General features: G+C 28.2%; 8 protein-coding genes across 13 annotated transcripts; 4 read left to right on the top strand and 4 right to left on the bottom strand.

The window, feature by feature from the left end:
* The first annotated feature begins 4 nt into the window (after nucleotides 1–4).
* On the top strand, nucleotides 5–1,950 carry LOC118073729 (E3 ubiquitin-protein ligase siah2-like). Of its 2 annotated transcripts, none has more exons than XM_035094431.1 (4): nucleotides 5–375; nucleotides 456–627; nucleotides 717–996; nucleotides 1,094–1,950. In XM_035094431.1, exons 1-4 carry the CDS (start codon nucleotides 355–357, stop codon nucleotides 1,608–1,610), a joined length of 990 nt encoding a protein of 329 aa, XP_034950322.1. In that variant the 5' UTR covers nucleotides 5–354; the 3' UTR covers nucleotides 1,611–1,950. The 2 variants fall into 2 exon arrangements, with proteins under 2 accessions (XP_034950322.1, XP_034950321.1); XM_035094430.1 differs by having other exon boundaries at nucleotides 1,067–1,950.
* A 115-nt stretch (nucleotides 1,951–2,065) lies between these two features.
* Nucleotides 2,066–3,675, bottom strand: LOC118073731 (dolichyldiphosphatase 1-like). The gene is made up of 5 exons (XM_035094432.1): nucleotides 3,122–3,675; nucleotides 2,886–2,986; nucleotides 2,625–2,803; nucleotides 2,321–2,548; nucleotides 2,066–2,242 (listed from the first exon to the last, which is right to left on the bottom strand). The coding sequence occupies exons 1-5, from the start codon at nucleotides 3,234–3,236 to the stop codon at nucleotides 2,113–2,115; spliced, it is 753 nt and encodes a 250-aa protein (XP_034950323.1). The 5' UTR covers nucleotides 3,237–3,675; the 3' UTR covers nucleotides 2,066–2,112.
* Nucleotides 3,676–3,695: 20 nt separating this feature from the next.
* Nucleotides 3,696–4,930, top strand: Pldn (Pallidin). Of its 2 annotated transcripts, none has more exons than XM_035094436.1 (5): nucleotides 3,696–3,908; nucleotides 3,987–4,094; nucleotides 4,168–4,255; nucleotides 4,327–4,413; nucleotides 4,483–4,930. In XM_035094436.1, exons 1-5 carry the CDS (start codon nucleotides 3,844–3,846, stop codon nucleotides 4,525–4,527), a joined length of 393 nt encoding a protein of 130 aa, XP_034950327.1. In that variant the 5' UTR covers nucleotides 3,696–3,843; the 3' UTR covers nucleotides 4,528–4,930. The 2 variants fall into 2 exon arrangements, with proteins under 2 accessions (XP_034950327.1, XP_034950325.1); XM_035094434.1 differs by having other exon boundaries at nucleotides 3,697–3,908; nucleotides 4,478–4,930.
* O-fut2 (O-fucosyltransferase 2) lies at nucleotides 4,825–6,854 on the bottom strand. The gene is made up of 8 exons (XM_035094421.1): nucleotides 6,681–6,854; nucleotides 6,472–6,608; nucleotides 6,263–6,388; nucleotides 5,929–6,193; nucleotides 5,655–5,847; nucleotides 5,408–5,585; nucleotides 5,169–5,298; nucleotides 4,825–5,095 (listed from the first exon to the last, which is right to left on the bottom strand). The coding sequence occupies exons 1-8, from the start codon at nucleotides 6,824–6,826 to the stop codon at nucleotides 4,948–4,950; spliced, it is 1,323 nt and encodes a 440-aa protein (XP_034950312.1). The 5' UTR covers nucleotides 6,827–6,854; the 3' UTR covers nucleotides 4,825–4,947.
* A 43-nt stretch (nucleotides 6,855–6,897) lies between these two features.
* LOC118073732 (UPF0598 protein CG30010) lies at nucleotides 6,898–8,808 on the top strand. Its single transcript, XM_035094433.1, has 5 exons — nucleotides 6,898–7,036; nucleotides 7,382–7,523; nucleotides 7,604–7,652; nucleotides 8,190–8,398; nucleotides 8,487–8,808. The coding sequence occupies exons 2-5, from the start codon at nucleotides 7,389–7,391 to the stop codon at nucleotides 8,712–8,714; spliced, it is 621 nt and encodes a 206-aa protein (XP_034950324.1). The 5' UTR covers nucleotides 6,898–7,036; nucleotides 7,382–7,388; the 3' UTR covers nucleotides 8,715–8,808.
* On the bottom strand, nucleotides 8,130–10,701 carry LOC118073727 (angio-associated migratory cell protein). 2 transcript variants are annotated; one of them, XM_035094424.1, is made up of 6 exons: nucleotides 10,269–10,701; nucleotides 9,864–10,120; nucleotides 9,660–9,804; nucleotides 9,017–9,587; nucleotides 8,836–8,926; nucleotides 8,130–8,727 (listed from the first exon to the last, which is right to left on the bottom strand). In XM_035094424.1, exons 1-5 carry the CDS (start codon nucleotides 10,465–10,467, stop codon nucleotides 8,857–8,859), a joined length of 1,242 nt encoding a protein of 413 aa, XP_034950315.1. In that variant the 5' UTR covers nucleotides 10,468–10,701; the 3' UTR covers nucleotides 8,130–8,727; nucleotides 8,836–8,856. The 2 variants fall into 2 exon arrangements, with proteins under 2 accessions (XP_034950315.1, XP_034950314.1); XM_035094423.1 differs by having other exon boundaries at nucleotides 8,130–8,926.
* On the top strand, nucleotides 10,488–14,546 carry LOC118073736 (Ionotropic receptor 21a). The gene is made up of 9 exons (XM_035094440.1): nucleotides 10,488–10,509; nucleotides 11,617–11,913; nucleotides 12,278–12,470; nucleotides 12,555–12,671; nucleotides 12,803–13,206; nucleotides 13,362–13,502; nucleotides 13,597–13,795; nucleotides 13,875–14,079; nucleotides 14,186–14,546. The coding sequence occupies exons 1-9, from the start codon at nucleotides 10,488–10,490 to the stop codon at nucleotides 14,483–14,485; spliced, it is 1,878 nt and encodes a 625-aa protein (XP_034950331.1). The 3' UTR covers nucleotides 14,486–14,546.
* A 199-nt stretch (nucleotides 14,547–14,745) lies between these two features.
* LOC118073646 (protein MLP1 homolog) lies at nucleotides 14,746–24,925 on the bottom strand. Of its 3 annotated transcripts, XM_035094291.1 has the most exons (23): nucleotides 24,728–24,925; nucleotides 23,987–24,136; nucleotides 23,446–23,896; nucleotides 22,575–22,809; nucleotides 20,833–21,061; nucleotides 20,565–20,718; nucleotides 20,365–20,491; nucleotides 19,999–20,208; nucleotides 19,601–19,935; nucleotides 19,082–19,364; nucleotides 18,890–19,004; nucleotides 18,611–18,725; nucleotides 18,407–18,535; nucleotides 17,743–18,093; nucleotides 17,474–17,644; nucleotides 16,878–17,033; nucleotides 16,662–16,769; nucleotides 16,260–16,593; nucleotides 15,994–16,135; nucleotides 15,708–15,923; nucleotides 15,499–15,643; nucleotides 15,183–15,289; nucleotides 14,746–15,105 (listed from the first exon to the last, which is right to left on the bottom strand). In XM_035094291.1, exons 2-23 carry the CDS (start codon nucleotides 24,082–24,084, stop codon nucleotides 15,036–15,038), a joined length of 4,281 nt encoding a protein of 1,426 aa, XP_034950182.1. In that variant the 5' UTR covers nucleotides 24,085–24,136; nucleotides 24,728–24,925; the 3' UTR covers nucleotides 14,746–15,035. The 3 variants fall into 3 exon arrangements, with proteins under 3 accessions (XP_034950182.1, XP_034950181.1, XP_034950185.1); XM_035094290.1 differs by having other exon boundaries at nucleotides 23,987–24,925; XM_035094294.1 differs by having other exon boundaries at nucleotides 23,500–23,896; nucleotides 23,987–24,925.
* Nucleotides 24,926–25,376: the final 451 nt, after the last annotated feature.

Genomic DNA, 25,376 nt, shown 5'->3' with positions numbered 1-25,376 from the left:
GTTGTAGCATCATCAACAATATGTAGATGTTTTAAGCTAGCCTTTTTACGACAAAACATACCTGAGAAAACATCTGTTCCTTTTTTCATGAATCATCCCACCCCTGATATCTCATCTCTCCCTCCAAACTTTAGCTTTTTCTAGGAAATTCTTTTTCTATTTAGGATCGTACAGACGATAAAGGACTAGGAAACTGACCTGAGGGGCCTTGAAATTGCCTTCAAAGTGACATTTAGTGAAACTTAGGATTACGCAGAACAACGTAGACCACGCAACTGTGAAGAAAACTCCTTTACCATTTCTTCGTGTGTGAAGCATATTTGTGGATTCAAAAACAGGTTTTATGTAGTGAAAATGGAATTGTTTAAACAATGGGTAAGTAATCGATTATGCAAAAATATTTTTTCCTTATTTAATATAAATATAAAATAATATTTTAATTTCTGAAAAAACAGCTTTCAAAATTAAATCAAAAAATGAAGAGAGAAGATAACAGACTGGATGGTAGTATGATTGATGACAATGGAAATTCTCTGCAAAACAAATCAAGATCATCAGAACCAAATTTAAAAAATTGCTGCGATGGAAACAAATTTTTTCGATGTTACCCAAATAAAGCCTGTCAGAGTATGTTTAAATAATACTTACTTGTTAAAAGATACTTGAAACATGTGCTATTAATAATAATAATAATGACGATTTATTTTTCATTCAAGATAAGGTAGATAATAAAGACGAAATGTTTAGAAGTAACTACTTAGATTGTAACTGTCACAACTGTATGATTCTTCCGTCCATCACCGAATGCCAAGTTTGTTTGGGACCTTTTCAGGGTCGAAATGTGAAATCTTGCATAACTTGTGGCAATTTAATGTGCAATGAATGCGTAAAAAAAATTAAATTTTGCGCATTTTGTCGTAGCGAGCGTCCTTTTCAAAATAATAAAGCCATTGAACGATTGTTCAATGAATTGAGTCTTCCGTGTAAAAATATGAGGTAAGATAAATATGTATTTAAAAATTGTAAAAAAAAATTCTAGACCATTTTAATGAATATTATTTTTCAGAAACGGTTGCAATATTTTTCTTCACAGCGATGAAAAACAAGACCATGAACAAAAATGTGCTTACAGTCAGCTGCAATGTCCAATGAGTACAATGAAAAAATGCAGTTGGCATGGATTAACGCTTGACGTATTTGAACATCTGAAAACAGCCCATCAAGTTGTGCCTCTTAATGGTTCTGGCGTGACTATTGAATTAACAGATTTTTGGAAAAAGATGGTTTTTGCTGAAGGAAAATACAGCGTCTTCTTGAACTGCTATTACCAACTATTTTTGCTAAAAGTCGATTTTTCTAATGGGAAAATACAGATGATTGTATCACGCGTTAATCATTTTACGGCTACAGACGAAAAACAACAATCAAATGCCTATGAAGTTGAAGTGAAAGTTATTAGTTCTAATGATAAATCACATTTGCACAAAACATATTTATTTAAACATAATAAACACACTGATAATATTATCATTGATTGTGCTGCTTTATTAGCTCAGGATATTCTTGATTCGGCTAAGATTGAAATTGTAGTAAACAAAAATAATTCTTGATGTTTTTTCAAGTCAACGTATATTATTATGAATCATGCTCATTCATCAATTAGATAAAGGTTAAAGAATTTAGATTGAATTTTATACTATTTAGATCAAGTTTATTTTATTATATTATAATTCATTGGTATTTTTAATTCTTCTTCATTGACTTGAAATAGCCGTCACTAATATTTTAAATAATTCGTATTTACTATAATTTATGATTGTCGTATAAGATTTTATATCAAATTATTCGCCTAATTACTACAATATTTTCTTTCAATCTATCATACTACTGTTAAAAAGTATTATTATCCATAAATAACGGATATTGCTTGCTATAAATAAATTTATAAAATTTGCCATTACGAAAAAAATGTAAACAATTATTTTAACATCTATGACAAAAAAGATGAATTATTATGTATAATTAATGACATAAAAGTGATATGATAAATAAGGTTTGACAATAATATTCTATTATTTATTTATTTTCCAACCACTGGAGAACCGTTAAACGTCATTGAGATTTCATAGATACTAATTTTCTTGAACGAGCTCGCATTTCAGTTCGTGTATTTGTATATTCAAACCACAATACATTAGGTATTAGTGTGGTATCTCGAATTAATAAATATTCTGATATTCGCCTGTTAACAAAATTTTGTAGATTCATTAATAAATGACAAAAAACAAAATAACTAACCTTTGATTAAAAAATTATTTACCATGATACAATCATGGGAAAAAATGGAGTGAAGACTTGATGAGTGAGAAAAAACCAGGTGATTCCGAATAAACCACCAACAATAAATCCCCAAAATACTTGAGATAGAGTATGGTATTGTAAATAAATGCGACTATAGGTAACGAGAAGAGCTACAAATGTACATCCGCCAATGATGGTCCATCTCCAAAATTTTTCTGATGTAGTACTATTGTTGCTATGATGCATTCTAAAAATAAAATTATTTATTTAATATTTATTTCGTGTACTTCAAAATTATAATTATGTTTGAATTATATTCTGACCTTAGACAAACAAATAAAATTGTATAAATTGTAAAAAACCACATGAGTTGTGAGTGAGTAGAAGGCATACCATACTCAACATAAATAATATCCCGTCTTATGGGTCTTTCCTCTTTAATTGTATACTTCAAAAACAATCCTAAAATGTCGTTGACGATGATTCCAATAAAAAAACATATCTACAATACATTAATTAAAAAATTAATTTGTTCAATTTGAAAGTAATAATAATTTTCATTTAAATTGATTTTGTTTTATTACTGTGTGTAGATCTCGTCGGAAAAGAATAAGTGTCACAAAGCCAGCAATTATAGCAAATGGTATAAGGCTTATTAATGCTAAAAAGTGTCCAAAAGAGTCTCCTGAAACCAAAAAAAGTATTTATAAGTAATTTTTTTGAAATAAGTTTGACAAGTTTTTCAATAAAAATTATACGTATGAACTAGTCGATAAGAAAAGTTTTGACATATATAATTGCAAGAAATAAAATTTTTAACCTTGAGGATATTCAACATGCGTTAACGATAAAGGAACCCATTTAGTGGTTTGTTGATAGTTGTTGATAACATTCGACGAAATTTTTTGGACGAAATCATCATCTATTGACGCCATGTTGTGCAGAAAATAATTATTTTATGGCCAAAAAGTTCATAACTTTGTTATTCACTTAGTTAAATACAAATAGATTAATAATCTAATTGTGTTTTTTAAATTTAACAATAAAGTACAGTTGAATAATAAAAAGACAATTGAAAATATTCAATATCACATTTATCTGGAAAATGTAATTCAGACTTTATTTGATTACAACTATATATGTATATGCAGACAATGCATTTTTCTCTATTACAGTTTAGTAGAAAAATAATAAAAAATTGAGTTTAAATGATTAAAAACTAAACAATTGTTTACTAATAATAAAATTGTATATATGTATGTTTAAAATGAAATAAACACATTATTCACTTTGCACATTGCCACGCCATTTTGGCCCTCTGATGGTAGAGCCGCAATTTATATGAAATTGCAGGGAAATTTAAATGACTCATGGATTGCAACTGGCGCTACACCCTTAGTTTTTGTTCATTATCTTTTCAAGATGGCTGTTATTTTCAGTCATCAAAGATTAGTAAATTTCTAAAATCATTTCTAAGACGATCCAAATAGTTATATTTTTAGTTCATTCAAAAATTTATTCAATCATATCCTTGTAATAAGAATGATGACTGAAATCGAGGAAGCTGTTGCAGCTGAAGTACAACCAAGTTTAATGACAAATGAAGTGTAATTGATGATTAAATTTTGTTTACTAATATCAATAGTATTTTATGAAAAGTTTAAAAGGAAATATATTTATTTTAGACAAGTAATCGTAAATATGCCTGAAGCAGCGAACAAATTAACGAAGGGTTTGCTAGACATTTATCAACCTTCACTGACACAAATAAAAGATGAACTGCAAGAATTACTGTAACAATATTGAGTAGAAATATTTGGATTATATTTATAACAAATAAATGATTATTTTGATTTTAACTTTCAGTAAAAAACAAGAAAGTCTTTTTGACAAGATGGAGATTGAAAATAAACACCTTACGGAAACCTCCGAAGATGAACTGTGTAATTCTATGGTAAACAACAATGTTAAATAAATTCCAAACTTTTGCTGTAATCTATTATTCATATGTGAATCAATTTTCAGTACTCAACAATCAAATTATACAATGATAAATTACGTCGAATAAAGAGAGAAATGTCAACGATTCATGAAAGGACTCTTAAATTGAAGGTACATTGTGATGATTAGTACATAGAGTTCAAAATTTGTTTTTAAAATAAAATATTCATTTAAGAAAAGAGCACTTCGACTACAACAAATAAAACAACGAGAGGCTTTAGTTAGAGAACAGAAGAGAGAAGAGGAGATTCGCCGTGAACAAGATTTGATTGGAAAACCAGCTGTGCTGTAATTATTTATTGTTTGTATTTTAAAAAATCTTAGATTTTCAATATTTTATGGTTATTAATTATGTATATAATAATTCTATCTTGATCGTTTACTAAAATACAGGAAAAGCTGATATGTTTCATTTTAAATAACATGTAGATTATAGTTAAATTTAAAAGTATTTTGAATCGTTCAATTTCACAATTTAATGTTTATTCTTTGTAAAAAAAATTAATAAAATTAACGAGCATATATCATTCTAACGTTTCATCAAAATATGCGCATGGTACACACGTCGTTACATTTCTTTACGTACTACCGATTATGGAATAAAATTTTTAAGAAACTTGTAATAAAATTGTTTTTTCTTTTTTTTTACCAAACTATTTCCCATTGACTACTATGTTCACATTTTTGATTACCACACAACATGTTAAACGTACTTTTTGTAGGAAAACCAATAATTTCTCGATCTTCTTGTATTCTGAACGAAAAAGTTGATTCATAAGTTCCAATAAAATATCTACAAAATTAAGAATTCGATTAATAGTATTTTTAATCAATACTTTAACAAAGTTACAATAATTTAAATTTACCTAGCGTATGAGCAAATAATTTGATCAATTATTGCTACACCCCCATCTTTGAATTTTTGCCGTATTGAATCTGAAGGATTATATTTAAATACTTCATAATTCGATAATTGTTCTTTGAGCTCTTCAAATTCTAAAAATAAAGGGAAAGAATTTGGGATATTTTTTTTACATATACAGACTTTAAGAGTATGATAAAAATACTAATGAAGATATTTCATGATTAGACTTGTGTTTGTTACCTGAATTTGGAGCATCCGTAGCTACAAATAATTTTGTAAGTTTTAATTTTTTCATTTTTTTTGTCAGTTGTGATGCTGCATTTTTTAAGGTTGGTACTGAGTTAGCTCGACCAGTCAAAAAATCTTGTCTTCTTAAATGAACTGCTAAATAAGGGCCTCCTATTGCATCTCTAGATCTCTAAATAATGAAATAAATTCTTATACAGTTTTATTCGATCAATTTTTTAAAATTCATTTACGGTCTTACTTTTTCATTTCGCCAATCTAAAGGCCTTATTGTATTATCATATGCGTCAGAAGAATTCAGAAATTTATTCCGATAATCATGAGCTATATCATACAATTCTGGATTGTAACGCATGCTTCTTCTTGCTTTCCAAAAATTTGCTGAGCCATAATAATCATGTAATGGTATTTCCATATGATCAAACATAAAAGAACTACGTTTTAAGAATATTGCGAATAAGTATAATATTTTATTCTTTTGTTGTGTTATTTCTATTAAGATTTTGAAGGTTTACCTGTACAAAAATGGATTTAAATTTTGTTTTAAATCTGACGTTGATCCATGAAATGTAATGCAATTTAAATCTTTTGCTGTAATATTTTTGTATCCCCAAAAATATCCAATGAAATTACCATTTTTCTTTTTATAATTAATTTTGTCTACATTGCACTCAGTAATTTCATTTCTTTCTTGAAAATCACCAGTTTCAAACATTTTCAAATCATTTTGAAGAATATAAACCTTATCCAGCATAATAATATTATTATTTGATTTATACTCTATGAAAAATAAAAATATTAATATTCTCAAAAATCATGCTAATGATAATTATGGAGTTTATGTTTTACCAGTCATAAATTCATACATTTCCATAACTGGTATGAACTTTTTAAGACTATTAATATCAAAAAATAAACTCCATGGAAGCTGAGTTTTTTCTCCAACATTTTTACTCTTCCAATGATATAATTTATCTACAATGAAAAGTCAAAATATTATTGCACTATAATTAATTTTAAATGACAGCTTCTTATTATTTTTAAAATGATATATTTACTCCAGGGTGGTAGAACTAAATTCCAATCATATTCAACATCATTGTCTATCAAATTTTTTATGAAAACAGCTACTCTAACATATACATCTCTACGTAAATTAAATCCTTCTGGAAAGTTAACATCATAAAGAATGTATCTACAAAGTAAATAAATAATTAAAATAATTCTAATGAAATAAAGAATATAAATAAATAGTACAAAATATAACCTTTTTCTATCATAATATTTATTTTTTCCACAATTTTTATTTACTTCGGATGCACTTTGAGAAATTTCACAAAATGCTTCATTACTTTGAGTATATACAACAATAAAAACATTAAAGAGTATTACTAAAACTTTTATGTAAATCATCACTACATTTTTTTTGTAATGTTTATAACCTCTACATTGTCTACAACTTCCCACTAGGCGTCTACAAAAGATAAAAATCAGACTGATTGTTCATCTCGTATTTGCAGTATGCGATCAGGAGTAGACAGGATGAAATCAGTAAACAGTATTGTTTGATTTAATGCCGTTGTAAACAATTCGAAGCTCTTAAACGTGTCTGATTCTAAATCGGTAGGTTCATTAATGCATTGTTTATTATTTTATGCAATGGTGTTTAGAAAAAATAGTTAACAGATCTGATTTTTAATGCAGATATTGCATATAAATGAAAATATAGTAGGTTTTTTTTATTTTTATGTATATAAAGAAGTTTGCTTAAAAATATAAACAAAATCTCGCGAATTAAAATACATGAAGGCAGTATGACTAGATTGTTGTTTAACTTTTTAACGTTAGTTTATCAAATAATGTTTTTAACAATCATATATATATATATATATATATATATATATTTAAACAATTAGTGGAAAAATATACATTTTCATTCTATTATAACGGTAATTTTAATTTTTTTAGTATTACTATGATTTTGTTGTTGCGTCATTATTTTCGTCCTCTTAAAAGTTCTTACCAAAGATGTTTAGTTCATTACATTCAAGGACAATCGCCAGAATCTAATGTGAGAGAATATTTTTATTACATTGATCATCAAGGAATGGTAATATTTAGTTGTTAATTGAGTAATTCTATGTCACCTTACTTATTAATAATTAAATTGCAAACTATTAAATGTTTTAGCTATTTCTAGATGATGCTCGCATGAAAAATTTCACGTCATGTTTTAAAGGTTGGTTAAATAACAACAGTTATGTTTTTTTCTATTATTTATTTTATTAGACTTAACAATCAATCGTTAATTTATTTATCTAGCAAATATTTTTTTAATATTATTAAGTTTAAATTTTCTTCATGTTAATTAAATTTATTTTTAAGTTAAATTTTCGTGATATAATTTATGAATCGAAGTAAAAATTAATTGTTTTGTACATTAAAAGATTCAGAACAATAAAGTATTAACCAATCAAGTCGTATTCTTCAACTTATTTGCTTATTTTAATAAGAATTATCTCTAAGTGCATTTTCTAATCAATTAAAAAAATAAAATGCGTAAATTCGTTAATTCTTATTATGTAGTAAATTCATTTGACATTTTCTTTCTTGGTAGAAAAAAGTTTCTTATTAATAGAATAATTGTTCATAAATGATATATCTATTAATTAATATCCTCCAAGTAAATTTTTTTATTTTAAAGTTTTTTTTTATGTTTTCAATCAAAAATAAAATTTATGTAATAGACGATTTAGTAAAACATTCTTCATTACAGAAAAAAAATTTTTAACATTTTTTTTCAAACGAATGAAAAAGAATGACACCGGCCGATACATGGATGATTTTCCATATCTGTCATTATGTGGAAAAGAACGTAATTATATACGTTGTGATGATTTGCCTATTGTGTTTACACATGTGATAGATAATAAAGATAATCAACAAGAATTATTAAGTTATGGTTATGCAGGAGAATCTCTCGTAGTTCGTAAATATAATATTAGCAATAAATTTTAATGATAGAAACTAATTACAGCCAATGCTCTTTTAAGTAATAAAATAATCTTTTTAGGTACCATTTGAGCCTGATAAAATTTGTATGAATATTCAAACAGGCAGAATTTATCATCCAGCTCCAATCAAAATTGGAGGTGTTGGTTTGATAAGATCAAAACTTGCAATAGAATTTAGTTCTGCATTTGAATTCAAAAACGGAGAAGATTCTGATCCCACACATTTTACTTGGAAAGGTACTCGTTACAATCTTGATACTCAATGGTATCGTGAAAAAATATCATAAGAAATATTATTTTCTTAAATAAAAAAAAAACAAATAAAATTAATGTGTATATAGACCATTTTTGCTACAATAAAGATATCTTTTTTCTTCAAGAGTAATGTTTTAGTGATTTAATAATTACCTTTCTAATTACCAATATCAATTAACATTCAGGAACGTCAGAAATTCGAGCTGAAGAATCGTCTGATGTAGTTAAAATTTTCTTTCCATCTCTAAAAATTAATTAATACAGTTTTTAAGGCTCTTAATAATTAATAGCAACATTTGCAGATAATTAATATAATACAAATATACAGACTCACCTAGAAATGCATAAATCTAATATACCCTCAGTGTGAAACCATAAAGATTTTATACAACGGCCTGTTCGTCCATCGTAATATCTCATAACTCCATCCAAACCAGCAGAAAATAAAAATGGAGTAGTTCCCAGCCATACGAGTTTACTTACGCCATTTTCTTGAGTAATTTTATGTCTGATGGCTTGTTTACAAGAATCCCAAATAAATATTTCTCCATTCAGTGTACCTGTAGCAACTAATGGTAGTTCAGGATCTTTACAAAAAGCAACAGCTTCAACCCAATCATCTTTAGATTCGGATTCGTCATCTGCAGGTCCAGCCTCCATATTGACAGTTTTATTTCCTTGAAGATCCTGAAGAATGGAAACAATTTTGCCGTTTTGAGTAGTACTAAGAACAGTTTTTCCATCAACAGCTGCAGATATAATTAATTTTCCGTCTATTTGACAATCTAGGTCCGTTATAGCTGCAGTATGGGCTAAACCAGCTGGAATGGTTACTTGAACAGTTCCTTCTTTTAAATCTAAAACTCGAATTGCTCCATCTTCATAACCAGCTATTAGTCTTTTGCCTTAAAAGTTAAATTAGTTAGTTTAATTGATTTGAATGAAAAATTACCATTGTCTATTAAGTAAATTATTACCATCAGGAGTTAGCGTTGCTGTTTCAGTTCGTTGTCCATATCCTTGAAAAACTTTACATTCCTCACTTGGAATTTTCCACATATAAATTTCACCATCAACACTTCCAGCAAATAATACGTTGGCTTGACTGTGCCATTTCATCCACTGTAAGTTAAGAAATATTATTATAACTCTGTTAAAAGTATAAATAATATTTCACTTACTGTAGCATCACCCATATTATAATCCCAAATACGAGCTTTATCACTCATCCTCCATACATTAATTATTCCACTCATGTCACCGGTCGCTAAGTAAGTATTATCATGATTGAATTCAGTAAAGATAAGGCTATCTTTATGACCCTTGCATTCATGTATAATTTCTCCTGAAGAAGTATCCCAAACATATGCCATGTCATCTTCTCCACCAGTTGCTGCTAGTTTTCCATCGTTTGTTAGTGATCCACAGAATACTGAACCTATAAAATATTTTATTTTAAATATAAAGACAACAATCAAATGAAATTTCAGAAGTATTTAGTGTTTTTTACTTATTTTTAAATTTAAATAAAGATTAAAACAGTGAATAACTTTTTTTTTTATTTTTACACATAATATTGTGGTTACCTTCATGACGATTAAACTCAGTAACTATATCATCATTTTCAGCAGCCTCCTCATCTTCTTCCATCATTTCATCTTGTTCATCATCGTCTTGATCATCAATTACTTCGACCATGTCACCAATATAATTCATTTCTTCTTGATCTAGATCTAGATCTTCTTCTAGGTTATGTGAAGGAGATGGACTATATTTCTCAGGCATTTTGACAACAATATAAGAAAATGAGGTTAAAGGTTGTTACTAGTATAATGAAGATGTTTACTTTTCACGAATACACTTTATAATCGATTTGTTATAATTCACTCATTGAATTAAAATTTTTTTTCTTTTTTTGTATCTTGATTGATAAATGAAAAAAAACTATTTATTATTATTTATGAAAACTTGATAACGTATAGAATTTCCCTCATTTCAATACACACTGCAACTGATGAGTGCATCAGATACGCTTTAACTTTAGAATTGAAGTTGCCTGCCATCTATCTTTAAAAATAAAAATTTTTGGAATCATTTTTTTTTTAATTTTTACCATTGTATAATAAATATTTTTCTCAATTTGTTGAACAAACAATTTAGCGAATCAAATAGTAAATTAATTAATGATTTAATTGAAAATTTTAATTTTTATATATAAAAAATTAAGTCATAATTAATCATAAAATTTTTTTTCTAGAATAAGTCTACAGCGCTATACAGTTGCATCTTCTTTAAAAACTTAAAAAAAAAATATTAACAAAAATTTGAGAACTCAGTTTTTATGTTAATCCTTAAGATTCGTAGGAATTTTTTACGTGAAATAAATTATTGAAATAATTCCAAAAAGTTTTTTTTTTCAAATTTCTGATTATTAATTTATTAGCAATAGTACAATGCAATTTCTAAATATTTACTTTCATTGCATTGATTGAATTGATTGAAATGTGTGAGAAGGAAAAGGATCAATTATTCATGTTATTTACTAGTAATAACCAATAAATATGAAATGATACTGCAATCATTAATGATAACAAAAAAGAATAACAATCGATTTTGTTTTCTCTGTTTACCTAGTATACTATTATATTCCAGTTTCTAAACTAACTTTAACGACAAAATCATTTTAAAATTGTTCTTTGAATCTCTAGATTATGATAAAAATTAATATAAGTATCTCAATTTTAATCATTTTATGTCAAATAATATTATTAGTAAAAATAAATGATACATTTGAGATATTGGATAAAAAAATATCCAACTCATCATTGCATACTGAAAGTCTTGCTCGTCTTTTGGAGTATACTATTGAAAATTATTTCATAGAATGTGTTATTTTAGTAATATACAGTCAACAAAGATCTTTTCAATATTCAGGTTTATTAAGGAGAATTTTCCAAAAATCAGCTAATACTTCATTTATTCAACAATATTTAGATATTAATAAAACAATAACTCCATCGACTATACGGAATAAGTGTTATCATTATATGATTTTTTTGGATGATATTTACACTCTGAATGATGTTATTGAAAAAGAAATGGTGAATAAAGTGTTAATTATATCAGAATCAACACCATGGACTGTAAAAGAATATTTGAAAAGTCCAGCATCAAGATCATACCTAAATATATTAATAATAACTCATAGCATGAGTAAAAAAACAGAGGAAAGTAAAAAAATAGCTAATTTTTAAATTAATATCTTTCACTATTATATTATTATTCAAATTCATCTAAAACTTTAATCATATTAATCTGTATATTGCTTTGATACACGTGCTATATTATAAAGTAGTTGCTTAACATAGAATAGTTGGATAGTGAGGCCATCGATACATCCATGGAGTGAAATTCCTTATTAGGTGATCACATGAAAGTTTCCTCGTATAAGATGACGTTTTCTTTCATTGTTTCTTCTATTCTATATCGGATTCTTAATTTAGACTAGTCTTTTATATATAATTTAATACATTAATGTTTCTTTCCTATTTAGCAATTAAATAAGTTTTTATTATTATTTTTATTCAACAGGAAGGTTCTTATTTACTATACACCCACAAGTTGTTTGCTGATGGAAGTGGTGGCAGTTTATCAGTCCTTTTGACATCTTGGATGAACAATAAAACAACAAACCAAGTTAATTTTTTTCCTAAAAAATTTACTGAAGGATTTAAAAGACACCGATTACAAATAGCAATGGCTCATAGATCACCTTTTGCTATCAGAACGTAAATTATTACCTATTGAGTAATCGTAGAAATAGTGGTATTTAATATCAATTAAATTCATCATGATTAATAAAAATATTATAGAAATGTTATATCACAAAGTCGTATTGATTGGGATGGAATTGATGTGCGTGTTCTGAAGCTTGTAACTGAAACTTTAAATATCACTGCAGACTTTTGTGATCCTGTAACATCCAACAGGTATAATTATGCATGTATTTTATAACTTGTAATTTCATTTTATGAAAATTAATTTTTCTAAAAATAATGGGTATTTTTATAAAATGAATATTTTAATTGTAATGTAAAAGTAAATTTTATCAATTTTTTAGTCCAATTTATGCTGCAATAACCGATGTAATAACTGGAAAGACTGCTGCAGCAGCTGGTGGAATATACAAAACAAACAATATAACTTCTCAATTCGATTCATCTATTTCACATATAGAAGACTGTGCTACATTTATTTCTTCATCATCTTTAGCATTACCTAAATATCGCGCAGTCATGGGACCTTTTCAGCCTGCTGTTTGGATTATGGTCTGCTTGGTGTATTTTTTGGTCATCATTCCTTTGACGATGAATACTAACTACACTCTTTTATCATTATTAATTCATCCCAGCAGGTTTCTCGATATGTTTTGGTTTGTTTTTAGTACGTTTACCAACAGTTTCATTGTTAAAAACCCCTTGACAGAGACTGGTTACGCCAAAAATTCAACCTCGCTTTTGATTGGTAATTTTTCATAAGCTTTTTATTTTATATATTTCTTCGATTTGTTTTTTTTTTCCAATTTTTATATCACGTTGAAATAATAATTAATCTCAATCATTGTTTAGTGATGATGTAATGAAAGTGAAGTTTTTTACTTTTGTAATATATTATTTTAGGTATCTATTGGATCTTTACAATCATTATTACGTCGTGTTATACAGGGTCTATAATGGCCTTCATTACAGTGCCCCAGTTTCCAAACGCTCTTGATACAATTGAGCAACTCTTAGACGAAGGTTTCGAAGTAGGAACTCTGGGTAAATATGTTGTTTAAATTCAATAAAATTATTTTATTGCATTGATGTGAATTTTTCAAATTACCCATTATTTATGTCTCTAATTAATCTATAGATCATGATGGGTGGGAAGAATGGTTTAATTGGACGAAAATAGACGACTCAACAGCCGCGGAATTGTTGAAATCTCTCAAATATGTTCCTACAGTACAAGAAGGTGTGAGGAATGCTAGCCATTCCTTCTTTTGGTCGTATGCTTTTCTTGGCTCTAAGATTGTTCTTGATTATATTGTCCAGAAGGAATTTACACCGAAGTAAATTATCAGTCAGTTAACAAATAACATTCTTTGAATAAATATTTGTATTTATTTTCGTGTTTGTTGGTTTTTTTAGTTGGTCTACCATGAGATCTTCTATGCACATTACGGAAGAGTGCTTAATGAATTTTGGAGTCACCTTTGTTCTAACGAAAGACTCTGTTTATACAAATCCTGTTGACACTGTTATTATTAGAGCCAGAGAAGCAGGATTAATTCAAAAAATAATGAGAGATGTTGAATGGGATATTCAAAGAACTGAAGAAGGTCTTCATCTTCCGGTAATCATTTTTTGAATAACATTCTATTTTTAATTTTTGGCTTAATAATTAATGATCAAATTAAATTTGGAGTGGATATAATGGTGAAGAACTTTGTGAATTTTAGATATCTGAAGAATATAAGCATCGAAAAATTACTATTCACGATAGAAAACTTGAATTAGATGACACCCAAGGAATGTTTTTAGTTTTAGGTGCAGGTATATTAATTGCTAGTTTAGCATTATTGATAGAATGTGTGGTTCATATATTTAGAAAAAAATTCTCTGGTAATTTTGATACCAGGACAAGTATGGAATCAAATATTACAATGCCACAAACAAGTTTTCTCGAAGTTCTAGAGCCTTGGGATCTTAGGAGTTCGAGTAATCTGAGACCTCAAAGGTTCAGCAGAAGTAGTATTTAATAAGTTAAAGTATAAGAAAAATGTGTGGTGTTTTTTTTTTTGAATACGAGAATATTCTTACTTTCCCACCGATATATTTTTTTGTTGTTGTTTTTTTTTTTTTTAATTATTCACTGTAATAAATTTTATGTCTTATGATGTAGGAAAAAGTAAACGAGTTTCCATTAATAAACATAGAAAATGCTGTTCAACTAGTGACCTTTTTGTTTGGTGATTATTCTAATATTTTTTAAAAAAATATTTGTGAATTCAAATATTAATACCTGTTTAATAATTAATTTATTCATTTTTTTTCCTTACTCGGACGTAAACCAGCTGCTGAATTGCACCAGACAACATTCGAATTTCAGAATTTTTATCTCGACTGCTTGCTTGACAATATTTTTTTGATGCATGAATTTTTAACTAACTTAAAATTAACTTGTCATAAACTATTACGCATCGTTTAGAACACACTCATCGTTAATCACGATTAAGTTACGAGGTAAATGCCGTGTTGGATGTCGAGAAAATCCGGGTTAGACTTTTTTGTCATCTTATAAACGACACCTCATCTTCTTGATGTGTTGGATGTCCTTGAGGCAGGTCTACTCGACTCGTCCAATGATTTTTTATTCAAACTACAGATAATAAAAAAAATTGTAAATACATTCTCTAAATTGAACACTTTTAAGAAAACTACATCATTAAAGTTTACCCATTGCTTTTAGAGCTTGATCGTTTAAACATATCGCTCAATTTTTTCTTCAAGTTTTTCTTTTCACTTTTCGAATCATCTATTATGCTTGCCTCAGAGCCGGAAGTCTGAAAAAATAATCAATTCTATTCTAATAGAACTTTGAATTTTATAACTCTACTATTATTTTGAATTTTATATCCACGATAAAATTTATTGTATCATAATGATATAATTTAAAATATTTATATGCTATGTGATCACAATATTCAGAAAAAATGATACAAAGATAAAACTGAAGAACATTTATAGATATAAAATCTCTTTTATATTTTACCTGAAGACCAAAGTCGTAAGAAGAGCTGGGATCATCGACACTAGCAGACTTTGTAAGTTTAGTTGTTATTTTTCGAATGAGATTTTTGTTATATTTTTTGTCCTTGTGCAAGATTTCGCTCTTAGTGGAACCTCCAGATAGTCGACTGTACAATAAAATATTGGTTTTATTGAGAGAAAAAGTAAAGGTGAATGTATGGAATGCATTACCTGTCTACGCTAGAATCCCTCTGCATACTAAAATGACGAGTATCGACCTCTGAGTCCAATGACTGCATACTCGATACATTGCTATCTGTTCCCCAAATCAACTGATCATTCTTCACGGAAGTCTGTTCTAATGATAGACTTTTACGTTTGAGACTTGGTCTAGACGAACGGCTTGATGACGAACCTCTACCACTGTCATCATCAATAGAACTAGAACTATGAGAAAAAAAAAATATTGATTTCAATTAAGAAAGAAACCGAATAAAAAGCAAAGAATCTTCATTACCGTTTTGTAAGCTTTTTCTTTGATGAAAATTCATTTCCAACTGATAATTTTTTAGTTTCTTGAATCTCTTTTGTTACTTCCATTAATTTTTTAATGGTGTATTCTAGTTTTTCACTTCTTACTCCAAGATTAGTCATGGAACCTGTCAATGTTATTCATTAAAATTTTTTCCTCAATAAATTAAATTTCATTTTTATGCAAGTTACTAAAAAAACAAAAAATAAAAACTTGAAATGAAGAAAGGATAATTATGATTTGTAGACAACCTTTAATTTCATCTTTAGTTTCAAGCATCGGCGAAGATTCTCTTGACTTTGGTCCTTTAGTTCTTCTTGGAGGTGTTGGTGTATAATTGTCCATTTTTCCATTATTCTCCGTCTTACCAGATAACTCAGGGAACAATCTCATAAGATCATCAACTTGTTTAAGCAGAACATTAATATTTTTCGCTTCAATTTGTTCCATCCTTCTTTTATTAGCAAGAATATCTTTAAATTCTTCTCTTTCCCTTTCATGTCTTTCTTTTTCCCTTCGCATTTTCTCATTGCTCGTCCTTAACTTGGCGTGGGCGTCTCTTAGTTCCAGAAGGTCACACTGAAGCTACAAATCCAAATTACAAAAACGATAATTATAAGAATGGCCTTTAATCAATAGATAAGGCCACTTACCTCGATCAATTTCTTTTTACTCTCCTCTTTTTCTTCATCAAATATCTTTTTCGTTTGCTCCTGGCGGCGTTTATTTTCTAGACGCTCCTTGTCACGCTCCCTCTCGACCTTTAACAAGAGAGAAGAGTTGATAAATGCACGCCCACATGCAGAAATATTCAGAGAAGAAAAGATTCAATGCAAAAGTATTGCTATTATCGTTGGCACGTGACCTACCTCGTACAACGTCTGCCTGAGATCTCTTGCAAGCGTTGCAGTTTCTTGTAACAGCCTTTGCTGTTCTTCTCGTTCCTTTTGCCAAGCAAGCTCAATACGTGCCTTAAGTCCTGGAATTTTCGTTCTCCCACTAGCAAGTATTCGCTCTTCTTCTAGCTGTAATTCAATTAATCATTCTTAATTTGTCATTGTAAGTGCTGCAAAAATATCCCTTACATGTCCTCATCACTTTATGGTTCAAGTTAATCCATCTTATTAAACACCAACAAGGCCATTGTAACCATTATAATTAATATTATTATAATAGGTAAAAAATTTTATAAATTATTGAATAGCGCAATAAGTACTTATTGATCATTTCGTTTCATGATATAAATCTGTGATTAATAATGTTACTAAAATATTTATCAAGTAATAATAACTTTGAATATTATTTAAAAATTTAAATGAAAAAATATGAAAATTTATGCTTGCTTGTCCTTCTTATGATAGCATAAATCAAAATAAATTATTATAATATTACAAGAATTGATACAAATATTATAACGATAAAATATTTTTAAAATGAAGAGATTACATTACTGTCATTATTTTACCTCATTTATTCTTGACTGCATTTCTGACAGTTTGATCTGCCAACCAGATCGTTCTGAAACGAGTTCTGTCTTAAGCTTTGAAGTCTCCAATTTACTTTCTGATAACTCATCTTCCATCATGCTGATTTGTCGCTCGAGCGTAGAAATATTTGTGCCTGTAGATTCTTCATCCTGTCGACATTACCATAAATAATATTTCTACTATGAAAAATCTAAGTACAATAATTTATTTAAACATGCAAGGGAAGAATGATACAGAGGAAAGTGACCTCATCTGATTTTCCAGTGGATGTTGTAGATGGTCTTCGTTGCCGAGTAGACTTGAGTTCAGCTATCGTTCTTTGAGCACCTTCCAGCATGTGTTTATAAGTATCTCTTTCACGCTTGTAACGTGATAATTGGTTTTGTATTGATTGAATCTCATCATTTATTGCCTTAATTCTCTGTTCATATCGCATTTTACATTGTGCAAGATCAGTTTTTCTTGTTTTTTCAGCCTCTACAAGTGCATTTTTTGTTTTTCTTAATTCAGTGTCTAAAGCTGAAGAGTCTGCAGATAAATTCCTTTGAATTTTTGTTACAGCGTTGTAATCGTTTAATTTACTTGATAAATCGTCGTTCTGCAAATAAAAAATAAATAATGATAAAAATTTTAACTCCCATATGAAAAATAAAATATTACAATCCTAAATAGAATGACTATCTACATTTTTTTAAAGTAATATCCAATACTTTCTTTCTAACAAAAAAAACTAATATTTTGGTTGTAATAAAACTAATTATTTTTTAAATATTTTTATGAATGATATAAATGATTACGTATTATCAAGGAGTTTATTGATCCATTATGAAGATCATTATCAATAACTGTAAATAAATAATCAATCAAAAAATCAATCAATCACCCATATGATCACTTTCTATTATACTCACATTCTTTTTCATATCTTCTAACTGTATCCTTAAAGATTCATTTTCTTTTCCCAGTCTACTGGCTTCTTCTCTGAATTCTTCAAATTGAACATTCATCGCCATTGACCTTTCACGTTCTCTTAACATTTCCTAAATTCCCATTAATTTCTAACATTAATGAAAGCCTCAATTAATAAATAGTTAGTTGAATATTTTAAATTTTACCTCAAGCCGGACTTTTTCTTTTGACCAACTATTCTCCTTGGCTTTCATGTTCTCTTCAAGTGTTTTTAATCGTGTCTCTGCACTTTCCAATGCATTTTTATGTTCCATTGTTTGTCTATAAATAACATTGACTTTATATTCATTGAAACTATAATCGTACCAAATAGTATCGACAATAATAATGAATAAATCAAAACTAATATACATGTATAAAATAACGTCAACTTCATTTTAATTCAACAGTAGTATTACGTCAAAGAATCTGTTATCTGTAATCACCTGTTCAACATCTCTACTTGACTTTCTAACTCTCGCTTGACATCTTGCAGGGCTGCGTGCTTTGTATGTAAGTCATCGAACTGCTCTTGACCCTTCTTCATCTCTTCTTCCAATACTGTCAGTTCATTGAAATAAATATCAATTAATCAAAGAAAATAAAAAATTTCATTTAAGTTGTAAAATGATACAAACTTGCTATTTTTTCCGTGTATGTTTGCTTCAATTCATTCATCTTCTTTGCATTAGCACCAGCTTTTTCTAAAGCTGATATTTTTTTCTTTAAACTTCCTACTTCATTATCTTTAGCGATTTTATCCTCTTCAACTTGAGATTTTAATTTATCCCTATCTTTCTTCACCTCTACCAATTCTCCTGTCACTTTCGCAAGTTTAGTCGATGTTGTACTTTTAATACTTTCAAACTCAGATTTCAAACGTTTTAATTCGCTTTCCATCGTGGTTTTTGTTTGTTCCATCTAAAAATTATTACAAAATTAATTATACATTCCATAAATAACATTTTTCTAGCACGGCAAAGATATTTTTTGTCATTTAAATTCAAATTATTTCAAAAGATAAATAATTAGAGAGAAAATTTTTATTACATCTGTTGGAAAATATTTTTTTTTCTTTTCAAGTAAAGTATTTTTCCAATATAATATATTAAAATATGTAGGACAGAATAATAAATGAAATGAAAGTAATTAATTACTTTGGCTAGATTTTTTGACACTCGACTTTCTTTTTCTGTTGATATTATTAAATCGTCTTGTAGTTTTTTACACTTTTCTTTCTCCGAACTCAATTCTTTTTTCAGATCATTAATAGTTGCTTCCATTTTAGCATTATTTTTTTCTGAAGATGTTGCTATTTCTAAATCTTTCTTCAATTGTAATACTTCGTTATAAATTTTCAATTTTTCTGCTGACAACGAAAGTAATTTTGATTTCAGTTTCTCCTTCTCCTCTTGAAGTTTTGTTTTCTCCAAATCCCATGCCTTCCTTTCAGATTCTCTTGCTGCGGTTGCTTCATTCAGTTTCTTTTTCACTAAAAAAAAATACTTTCAATGTCAATCAAAAATTACATAAATAATTTTTATAAAATACCTACAGTTAAGAGGATCATTTTTAAGACTGGTTCCACTCGATTTATTAGATTCTTTCTCATTGGCTAACTCTTTCAAGGCATTATCCAATTTTTGTTGCAATAATTCATTGTCTTTTATAAGTTTATCATATTTCAAGGTACTATCTTGTTCTTTTAAACCCGGCGAATCCAATCCAAGTTGCATGATATTCATAAAACCAACATATGAATCACCTAAAAATAGTTAACGACTAATATAAAATGAATTTTCAGTTTTACGAGAATATTATCCACGCTACAAACTATGCAACATTCAATTTATTATCTTATTAACTATTCAACTAAAATTACTATAAATAGATTTTGCTATTCTTAAATGCTATCTCTTACCAAGCTCTTTTCCTATATTTTCCAACGTCTTCTTGAGTTCTGATTTTATTGTGTGTTCATTCTTATTAAGTTTTTTGTTTTTAAAATCATTGGATATCTTTTTCATGATCTCGTCTATCTTTCTAGTCTACAACAAACAAAAAATAAAGTCATTCAATTAGTCGAATTGGGTTGAGAAAAAAAATTTCACGCTCATTTACCTCATCATACTTATTTTCTAAATCATTTTTTTCCGTTTCTAACTGTTCTGTCTTTCGTTCTAGCTTTCTTAGCTTGAATGAAAGAATTCGGCAATTTTTATTAGATTGCTCCAAGCTTTTCCTCAAATTTGTATACTCATCCGCCTGTTCTTCTCTGTTTAATAGTAAAACAATTGATGAATGATGAATTAATAGCAAAAAATAAAGATATAAATCAAATTTTAATATTAAATTATGGATAAAAAATGGACATATTTATAAAGACAACCTGAAATTATCCTGCATCTCATAAATTTCTTCTTCCAATTCCCGTATTTCTTTCTTCATGTCCTCATTCTCATCCATAAGGCTTTCACAGAGAGTCTCCGCGGCCTTGAGCTTCGACTTGAGTTCTTCGGTAGCTCTTTCTCTCTCGCTCTTTACACCACCTTTTGATTCATTCTCTTTTTCCAGATTTTTCAACTTTGCAAGGAGAGTCGTTTTTTCCTCAGTCAAGGCTGTAAAAAAGTGAAATGAATAACTTCTTCATCACCTACATCATCACAATAATCGTTTTTTCCCCTATAAAAATCGATACTAAAATATCTGCACTTTCTAAAATATCTTTTTTTTCTTATATTCATCATTATTATCGTTGAAATACAGGGACCTCAACGTAACATTATCGTATAAAAGGTCAGTAATTATGTAGGTAGGTTAGATCGAATTTTAATAATTGTGAATAGTAATTATTTAGATATTACAGACATAATAGGATAGCTTGGACTGAGTTGTTTCTAATGGAAAGTCAAATAATTTTTTGTCTTCCTAATTGGTACCTGAGCAATGGAAAACTGGACATGGTCGTATAAGGAAAATAACGTGGAAGATATTTAAATATGTGATTATAAAAGTTAGAGATTTGTGGGCTTGACTTATATAGTAAAGAAGCTTGTGGTGAATACTGATTTTGAGTTTTCCAAAGGATGATTCCTACTTTAGTAATATCTACGGACATGGTATGGGTAGAGAAGTAGAATTTAAATCCTGAATGTAAGGTAAAATCACCAAAGATCGTATCCTACTCGTATTTCTCATCATTATAAAAAACTATCAAGTTAGTGATAATAAATTAGCAATATACTATTGCTAGATTAGATTAGCTTCAGCAAAAAGGAAAGCGTTAAGAATTAAACATATTGAATTTAATAGAAAATTAAATAGTCATATTGAGTGTATTTTTTATTTATTTCATTCTCATATTTCCTGAGAAATAATTATCTTCGCTTTCAGGTACTAGAGTGTTTATAGAAATATCGGCCACCATTCACTATTTATCTTAAGTGTACTACTTATAAAAATCAATAAAATTTTGTTGGAAAAATTGGCATAGTTAGCACATTTATTGAAGTAATGAAATAATGATAAGGTTATTTAATTGATCTAGTATATTTTGTTTATGTTTAGGTGAACTTCATTCAAGTTTCTTTCAGAGAAACTTATATAATTACTAGTGTCAAACTAGTTTTTAGATATAGATTTCAATATTGAATAAAAACTTAAAAATTATCAATAATTTATGATTGAAAAAAAATTCTTATAGAATCATTTAGTTATCTGTCTTTAAAAAACCCTTCTTCTTATAACCAACTAAAGGTATTACGTTGAAATTAATATCAAACTCTAAGGTCTACATGTTCATAACTCTGTAAACAATTCAAGTTTCCAACTCGATGCATAAATTCATGTAAACGGAGTAAACCCTCAGGACACGAGTTTTACTTGCACTTATCCATATTTTGTTATTACTCTTAATAGGATAACATGTATGTGATTAGGTTTTTTTTCCTGTGAGATTGTTATTTATTGTCAAATAAAATATTGAAGGAGTCAATATGATTTTATTTATTTCTTTCTTTTTGAATTAAAAGTTGATAAAAATTTTTGAAAAATGCAAATTTGATGATTTTACCTTCTACTTTCATCACATTTACAATTCTGTCTAGATAAAGTTTAACTATAAATTCAAACCTTCATTCTTAGATGTTAATTCTTTTAACGATTTCTGTAACCTCGATATTTCTGAACTCTTGGAAGCCTTAGAATCCATGGTCGCAAGTCTCCGTAGTAGAATTTCACTCTTTTCACGCTCAGCCTTCTCACATCGTGCTTTTAATTCACTCAGCTGAGTCTTCAGATTCTCGGTTTCACTCTTCTCTTTATTTTCCACTGCATCTTCAATTTCAGCTTTATTTTTTTTCCGCACCTATGTAAAATTATCCGAGTATTCATGATGAATAATTATGCTAGAGAAAACAGTAATAACTAGTTTAAATACACAGAGAAAAAAATACTGCTTCAACATAGAGTATAAATTGTACAATGAATAATTTAAAGAATTATTACGAAAAAATATTGCGCTTTGTTTTAACCTTTTTTGTAGAATGATTAGATACAGAAAGCCACAAATGACTTCAATCGTGGGCTTATATACATATTAAGCACATATAGCAAAGCAATAAACGTTACACAAGATGATTAATTCACCAGAAGATATTTGTAATTTAATTAAATTCAACAATTAAAGCAATATTTCAAAGAATGTGATTTATCTTAACTTTACCCCTTCTATTTATGCAGTCAATTTTTTTGTCTAATATTTGTAAATTTAAATTTAATCAACATTAATGTTACCCGGAGAAAAAAACTCTTATTTCAATAAAACTAAAAAAAAAAAATATATTAAAGTAAATTAAATGAAATATTTAATGTAAATTTTTATTGAAATAATTTTTTTTCTTAATTTCGGTATCACTTTTGTGATGCTAAATTATATCATTAAAAAATAAATATAAAAATTGATTTCAAAATAAGAAGATGGATGAGAAAAATCAATGCACACCTGAATAATAAATTCAACGTCATTCTCCGAATTACCGGAAGTTTTATTAATTACTTGTTTAATTTGTAATTTGGCTGGTCGATCATTAATACTAGATGATTGAAGAGAAGTTTCATCAATAGAATGACGTCGATGATGAAAGCTTTCCGACTTGGATCCAGTAAAATTTCTGGATCTTGATGTACTATCTTCTTGCCAAGTGGGCGTGGATGATTCAACTAAACTTGGAATATCAATTGCAGAAGCACTCCATTCAGCAGATGCCGAAGAGGTGCTTATTTTCGGCTGGTTTTCATCTTTAGCTAAATTAGAAGTTGAAGCCCAGATTCGCTTTGATTCAGGACTTTCACTGGATCGATTTGGAGATGGTTCCCATCTGGATAAACTTGGTGATGAAGATGTAGTATCAACTTTATTCAAGCTTCGCTTGCCAGAATGATCCTTATAATCCCTATTAAATTATACAAATAATTGCAAGATTGTTTTAACAACACGTCAAGAATGACTTAATGAGGTTCATCATATTATAAATAAACATTACCTGAAGCATCTTTTACAACGTGTTGGCCATCGCACTTGAGGATGAAAGCCAAGGGGACACAGTGTGTCACCTTTGACACTTCCGAACGTGTGATGCATATTTAAGATAAATTATTTATCAACAACGGAAGCAATTATCTCTTCAAACCACCTGAGGGCCATTGATTTAAAAATGCTTATTTTATTTAATTAAGTGAATTTATTTGACTTTTTTTGTTGTATGTTAAACTTTGCTTAAATTTATCTTTAGATCAATCACGAAGAGAATACATCTGTGATAGAATTCACTTCTCTAGATAAAGGTTTCTTCATCAATTATATCAACACTCTTCCAACGTATTTATTCTTAATGAATGACACTTCTCTGACACATCAAATCATTATTATTCATAAATCTTTATTCAAAAAAAGAATTTTAATGACATTTCTCACACTTTCTATCAATAAATATTTGAGAAAATATCGATTATATCACGAATAATGATCATTCATAAAGAAATAAAGACAATCAACGAGAATTATTTCAATTGATTACGTAATTAATATCTATTTGTGTAAATGCAGCACTGACGATGCTATCAAAATTATTTTCAATTCCTTCATTATTTAAAAAAAAAAAAAAAGTCATTTCATTTTCTTTCCTTAATTTTTCATGTTTAAATTAATCAAGTAAATATTGAAGATGAAATCTTTCACCACTGCTGTAATATTTACATGAGAAAAGTATATTAAACCAACTCACATATCCGAACAATATTTTTAGCTCCAATTTCTTCACCACTTATTACACTCTCACGTGAATGACATAAATGGAAAATTGTTGAAATTTTTAATTATAGTTAATTGATTTAATTTCAAGTTTCAAATGGAAAACGAATAATATTACACTCTTTACATTGGAACGTAATTAAACGGACGGGGTTGCTATTATGAGCTTAGTAGCTCAGCAAACAGTAGACTACACGTTCAACGGCGTGAGCTTGCATGGATCATTGGCCTCATGCCAACCTATATATTTATCTTCGAGGATATATATAGGTCAACTGTTTTCCCACAAGTTGGTTTATTTTCCTCTAAATCTTCATTTTTGTGGAAAAGACTTTTAATTTTATTTTTATTCACATCAGTAAAAATAAAACCATCTCAAGATTAATCAAAACATAAGTAAATTATTCTGTCGTTATAATTTTGACTCTTGATAGTTATATATAATTATTTGAGTCGAAAAAAGAAATGTTAAGCTACTTCATAAATCAGAGTTTTTTTTTCAATTTATGTTACTCAATGTTATGTAATGTTTCTTGTGTCGATCAACAAGATAGTGTTTTAATTTTATCTATTTTTTTTATTTATAACTGAGTCCAACTTTTACATAAATAATACCATCATAA

Source organism: Chelonus insularis, unplaced genomic scaffold, assembly GCF_013357705.1.
Source record: "Chelonus insularis isolate UGA/USDA-ARS -01 unplaced genomic scaffold, ASM1335770v1 scaffold_362_pilon, whole genome shotgun sequence".
Classification (NCBI taxonomy): Eukaryota; Metazoa; Arthropoda; class Insecta; order Hymenoptera; family Braconidae; genus Chelonus; species Chelonus insularis.
Note: the sequence above shows the minus strand (reverse complement) of the source record. Positions and strands in the feature narration are given on the sequence as shown.

What these genes read in the sequence shown, in the direction of transcription:
- LOC118073729 (XM_035094430.1), top strand. Translation starts at nt 355, where the DNA reads ATGGAATTGTTTAAACAATGG. An exon ending in CCCAAATAAAGCCTGTCAGA is followed by an intron (nt 628 to 716) that starts GTATGTTTAAAT and finishes TTTTCATTCAAG; the next exon opens with ATAAGGTAGATAATAAAGAC. An exon ending in CTTCCGTGTAAAAATATGAG is followed by an intron (nt 997 to 1,066) that starts GTAAGATAAATA and finishes ATTATTTTTCAG; the next exon opens with AAACGGTTGCAATATTTTTC.
- LOC118073731 (XM_035094432.1), bottom strand. Translation starts at nt 3,236, where the DNA reads ATGGCGTCAATAGATGATGATTTCGTCCAAAAAATTTCGTCGAATGTT. An exon ending in GCATGTTGAATATCCTCAAG is followed by an intron (nt 2,987 to 3,121) that starts GTTAAAAATTTT and finishes TTTTGGTTTCAG; the next exon opens with GAGACTCTTTTGGACACTTT. An exon ending in TTTCCCATGATTGTATCATG is followed by an intron (nt 2,243 to 2,320) that starts GTAAATAATTTT and finishes TTTTGTTAACAG; the next exon opens with GCGAATATCAGAATATTTAT.
- Pldn (XM_035094434.1), top strand. Translation starts at nt 3,844, where the DNA reads ATGATGACTGAAATCGAGGAAGCTGTTGCAGCTGAAGTACAACCAAGT. An exon ending in AGTTTAATGACAAATGAAGT is followed by an intron (nt 3,909 to 3,986) that starts GTAATTGATGAT and finishes TATTTATTTTAG; the next exon opens with ACAAGTAATCGTAAATATGC. An exon ending in AAAGGACTCTTAAATTGAAG is followed by an intron (nt 4,414 to 4,477) that starts GTACATTGTGAT and finishes TATTCATTTAAG; the next exon opens with AAAAGAGCACTTCGACTACA.
- O-fut2 (XM_035094421.1), bottom strand. Translation starts at nt 6,826, where the DNA reads ATGATTTACATAAAAGTTTTAGTAATACTCTTTAATGTTTTTATTGTT. An exon ending in AAATATTATGATAGAAAAAG is followed by an intron (nt 6,609 to 6,680) that starts GTTATATTTTGT and finishes TTTACTTTGTAG; the next exon opens with ATACATTCTTTATGATGTTA. An exon ending in ATTATTTGCTCATACGCTAG is followed by an intron (nt 5,096 to 5,168) that starts GTAAATTTAAAT and finishes TTAATTTTGTAG; the next exon opens with ATATTTTATTGGAACTTATG.
- LOC118073732 (XM_035094433.1), top strand. Translation starts at nt 7,389, where the DNA reads ATGATTTTGTTGTTGCGTCATTATTTTCGTCCTCTTAAAAGTTCTTAC. An exon ending in ACATTGATCATCAAGGAATG is followed by an intron (nt 7,524 to 7,603) that starts GTAATATTTAGT and finishes TAAATGTTTTAG; the next exon opens with CTATTTCTAGATGATGCTCG. An exon ending in ATGCAGGAGAATCTCTCGTA is followed by an intron (nt 8,399 to 8,486) that starts GTTCGTAAATAT and finishes TAATCTTTTTAG; the next exon opens with GTACCATTTGAGCCTGATAA.
- LOC118073727 (XM_035094423.1), bottom strand. Translation starts at nt 10,467, where the DNA reads ATGCCTGAGAAATATAGTCCATCTCCTTCACATAACCTAGAAGAAGAT. An exon ending in ATAATATGGGTGATGCTACA is followed by an intron (nt 9,805 to 9,863) that starts GTAAGTGAAATA and finishes CTTAACTTACAG; the next exon opens with TGGATGAAATGGCACAGTCA. An exon ending in AGCAACGCTAACTCCTGATG is followed by an intron (nt 9,588 to 9,659) that starts GTAATAATTTAC and finishes TTAACTTTTAAG; the next exon opens with GCAAAAGACTAATAGCTGGT.
- LOC118073736 (XM_035094440.1), top strand. Translation starts at nt 10,488, where the DNA reads ATGAGGTTAAAGGTTGTTACTA. An exon ending in GAGGTTAAAGGTTGTTACTA is followed by an intron (nt 10,510 to 11,616) that starts GTATAATGAAGA and finishes TTCAATATTCAG; the next exon opens with GTTTATTAAGGAGAATTTTC. An exon ending in AAGAAGGTCTTCATCTTCCG is followed by an intron (nt 14,080 to 14,185) that starts GTAATCATTTTT and finishes TGTGAATTTTAG; the next exon opens with ATATCTGAAGAATATAAGCA.
- LOC118073646 (XM_035094290.1), bottom strand. Translation starts at nt 24,084, where the DNA reads ATGCATCACACGTTCGGAAGTGTCAAAGGTGACACACTGTGTCCCCTT. An exon ending in TAAAAATGATCCTCTTAACT is followed by an intron (nt 19,936 to 19,998) that starts GTAGGTATTTTA and finishes ATTTTTTTTTAG; the next exon opens with TGAAAAAGAAACTGAATGAA. An exon ending in AAGAAAAAGTCCGGCTTGAG is followed by an intron (nt 18,536 to 18,610) that starts GTAAAATTTAAA and finishes ATGGGAATTTAG; the next exon opens with GAAATGTTAAGAGAACGTGA.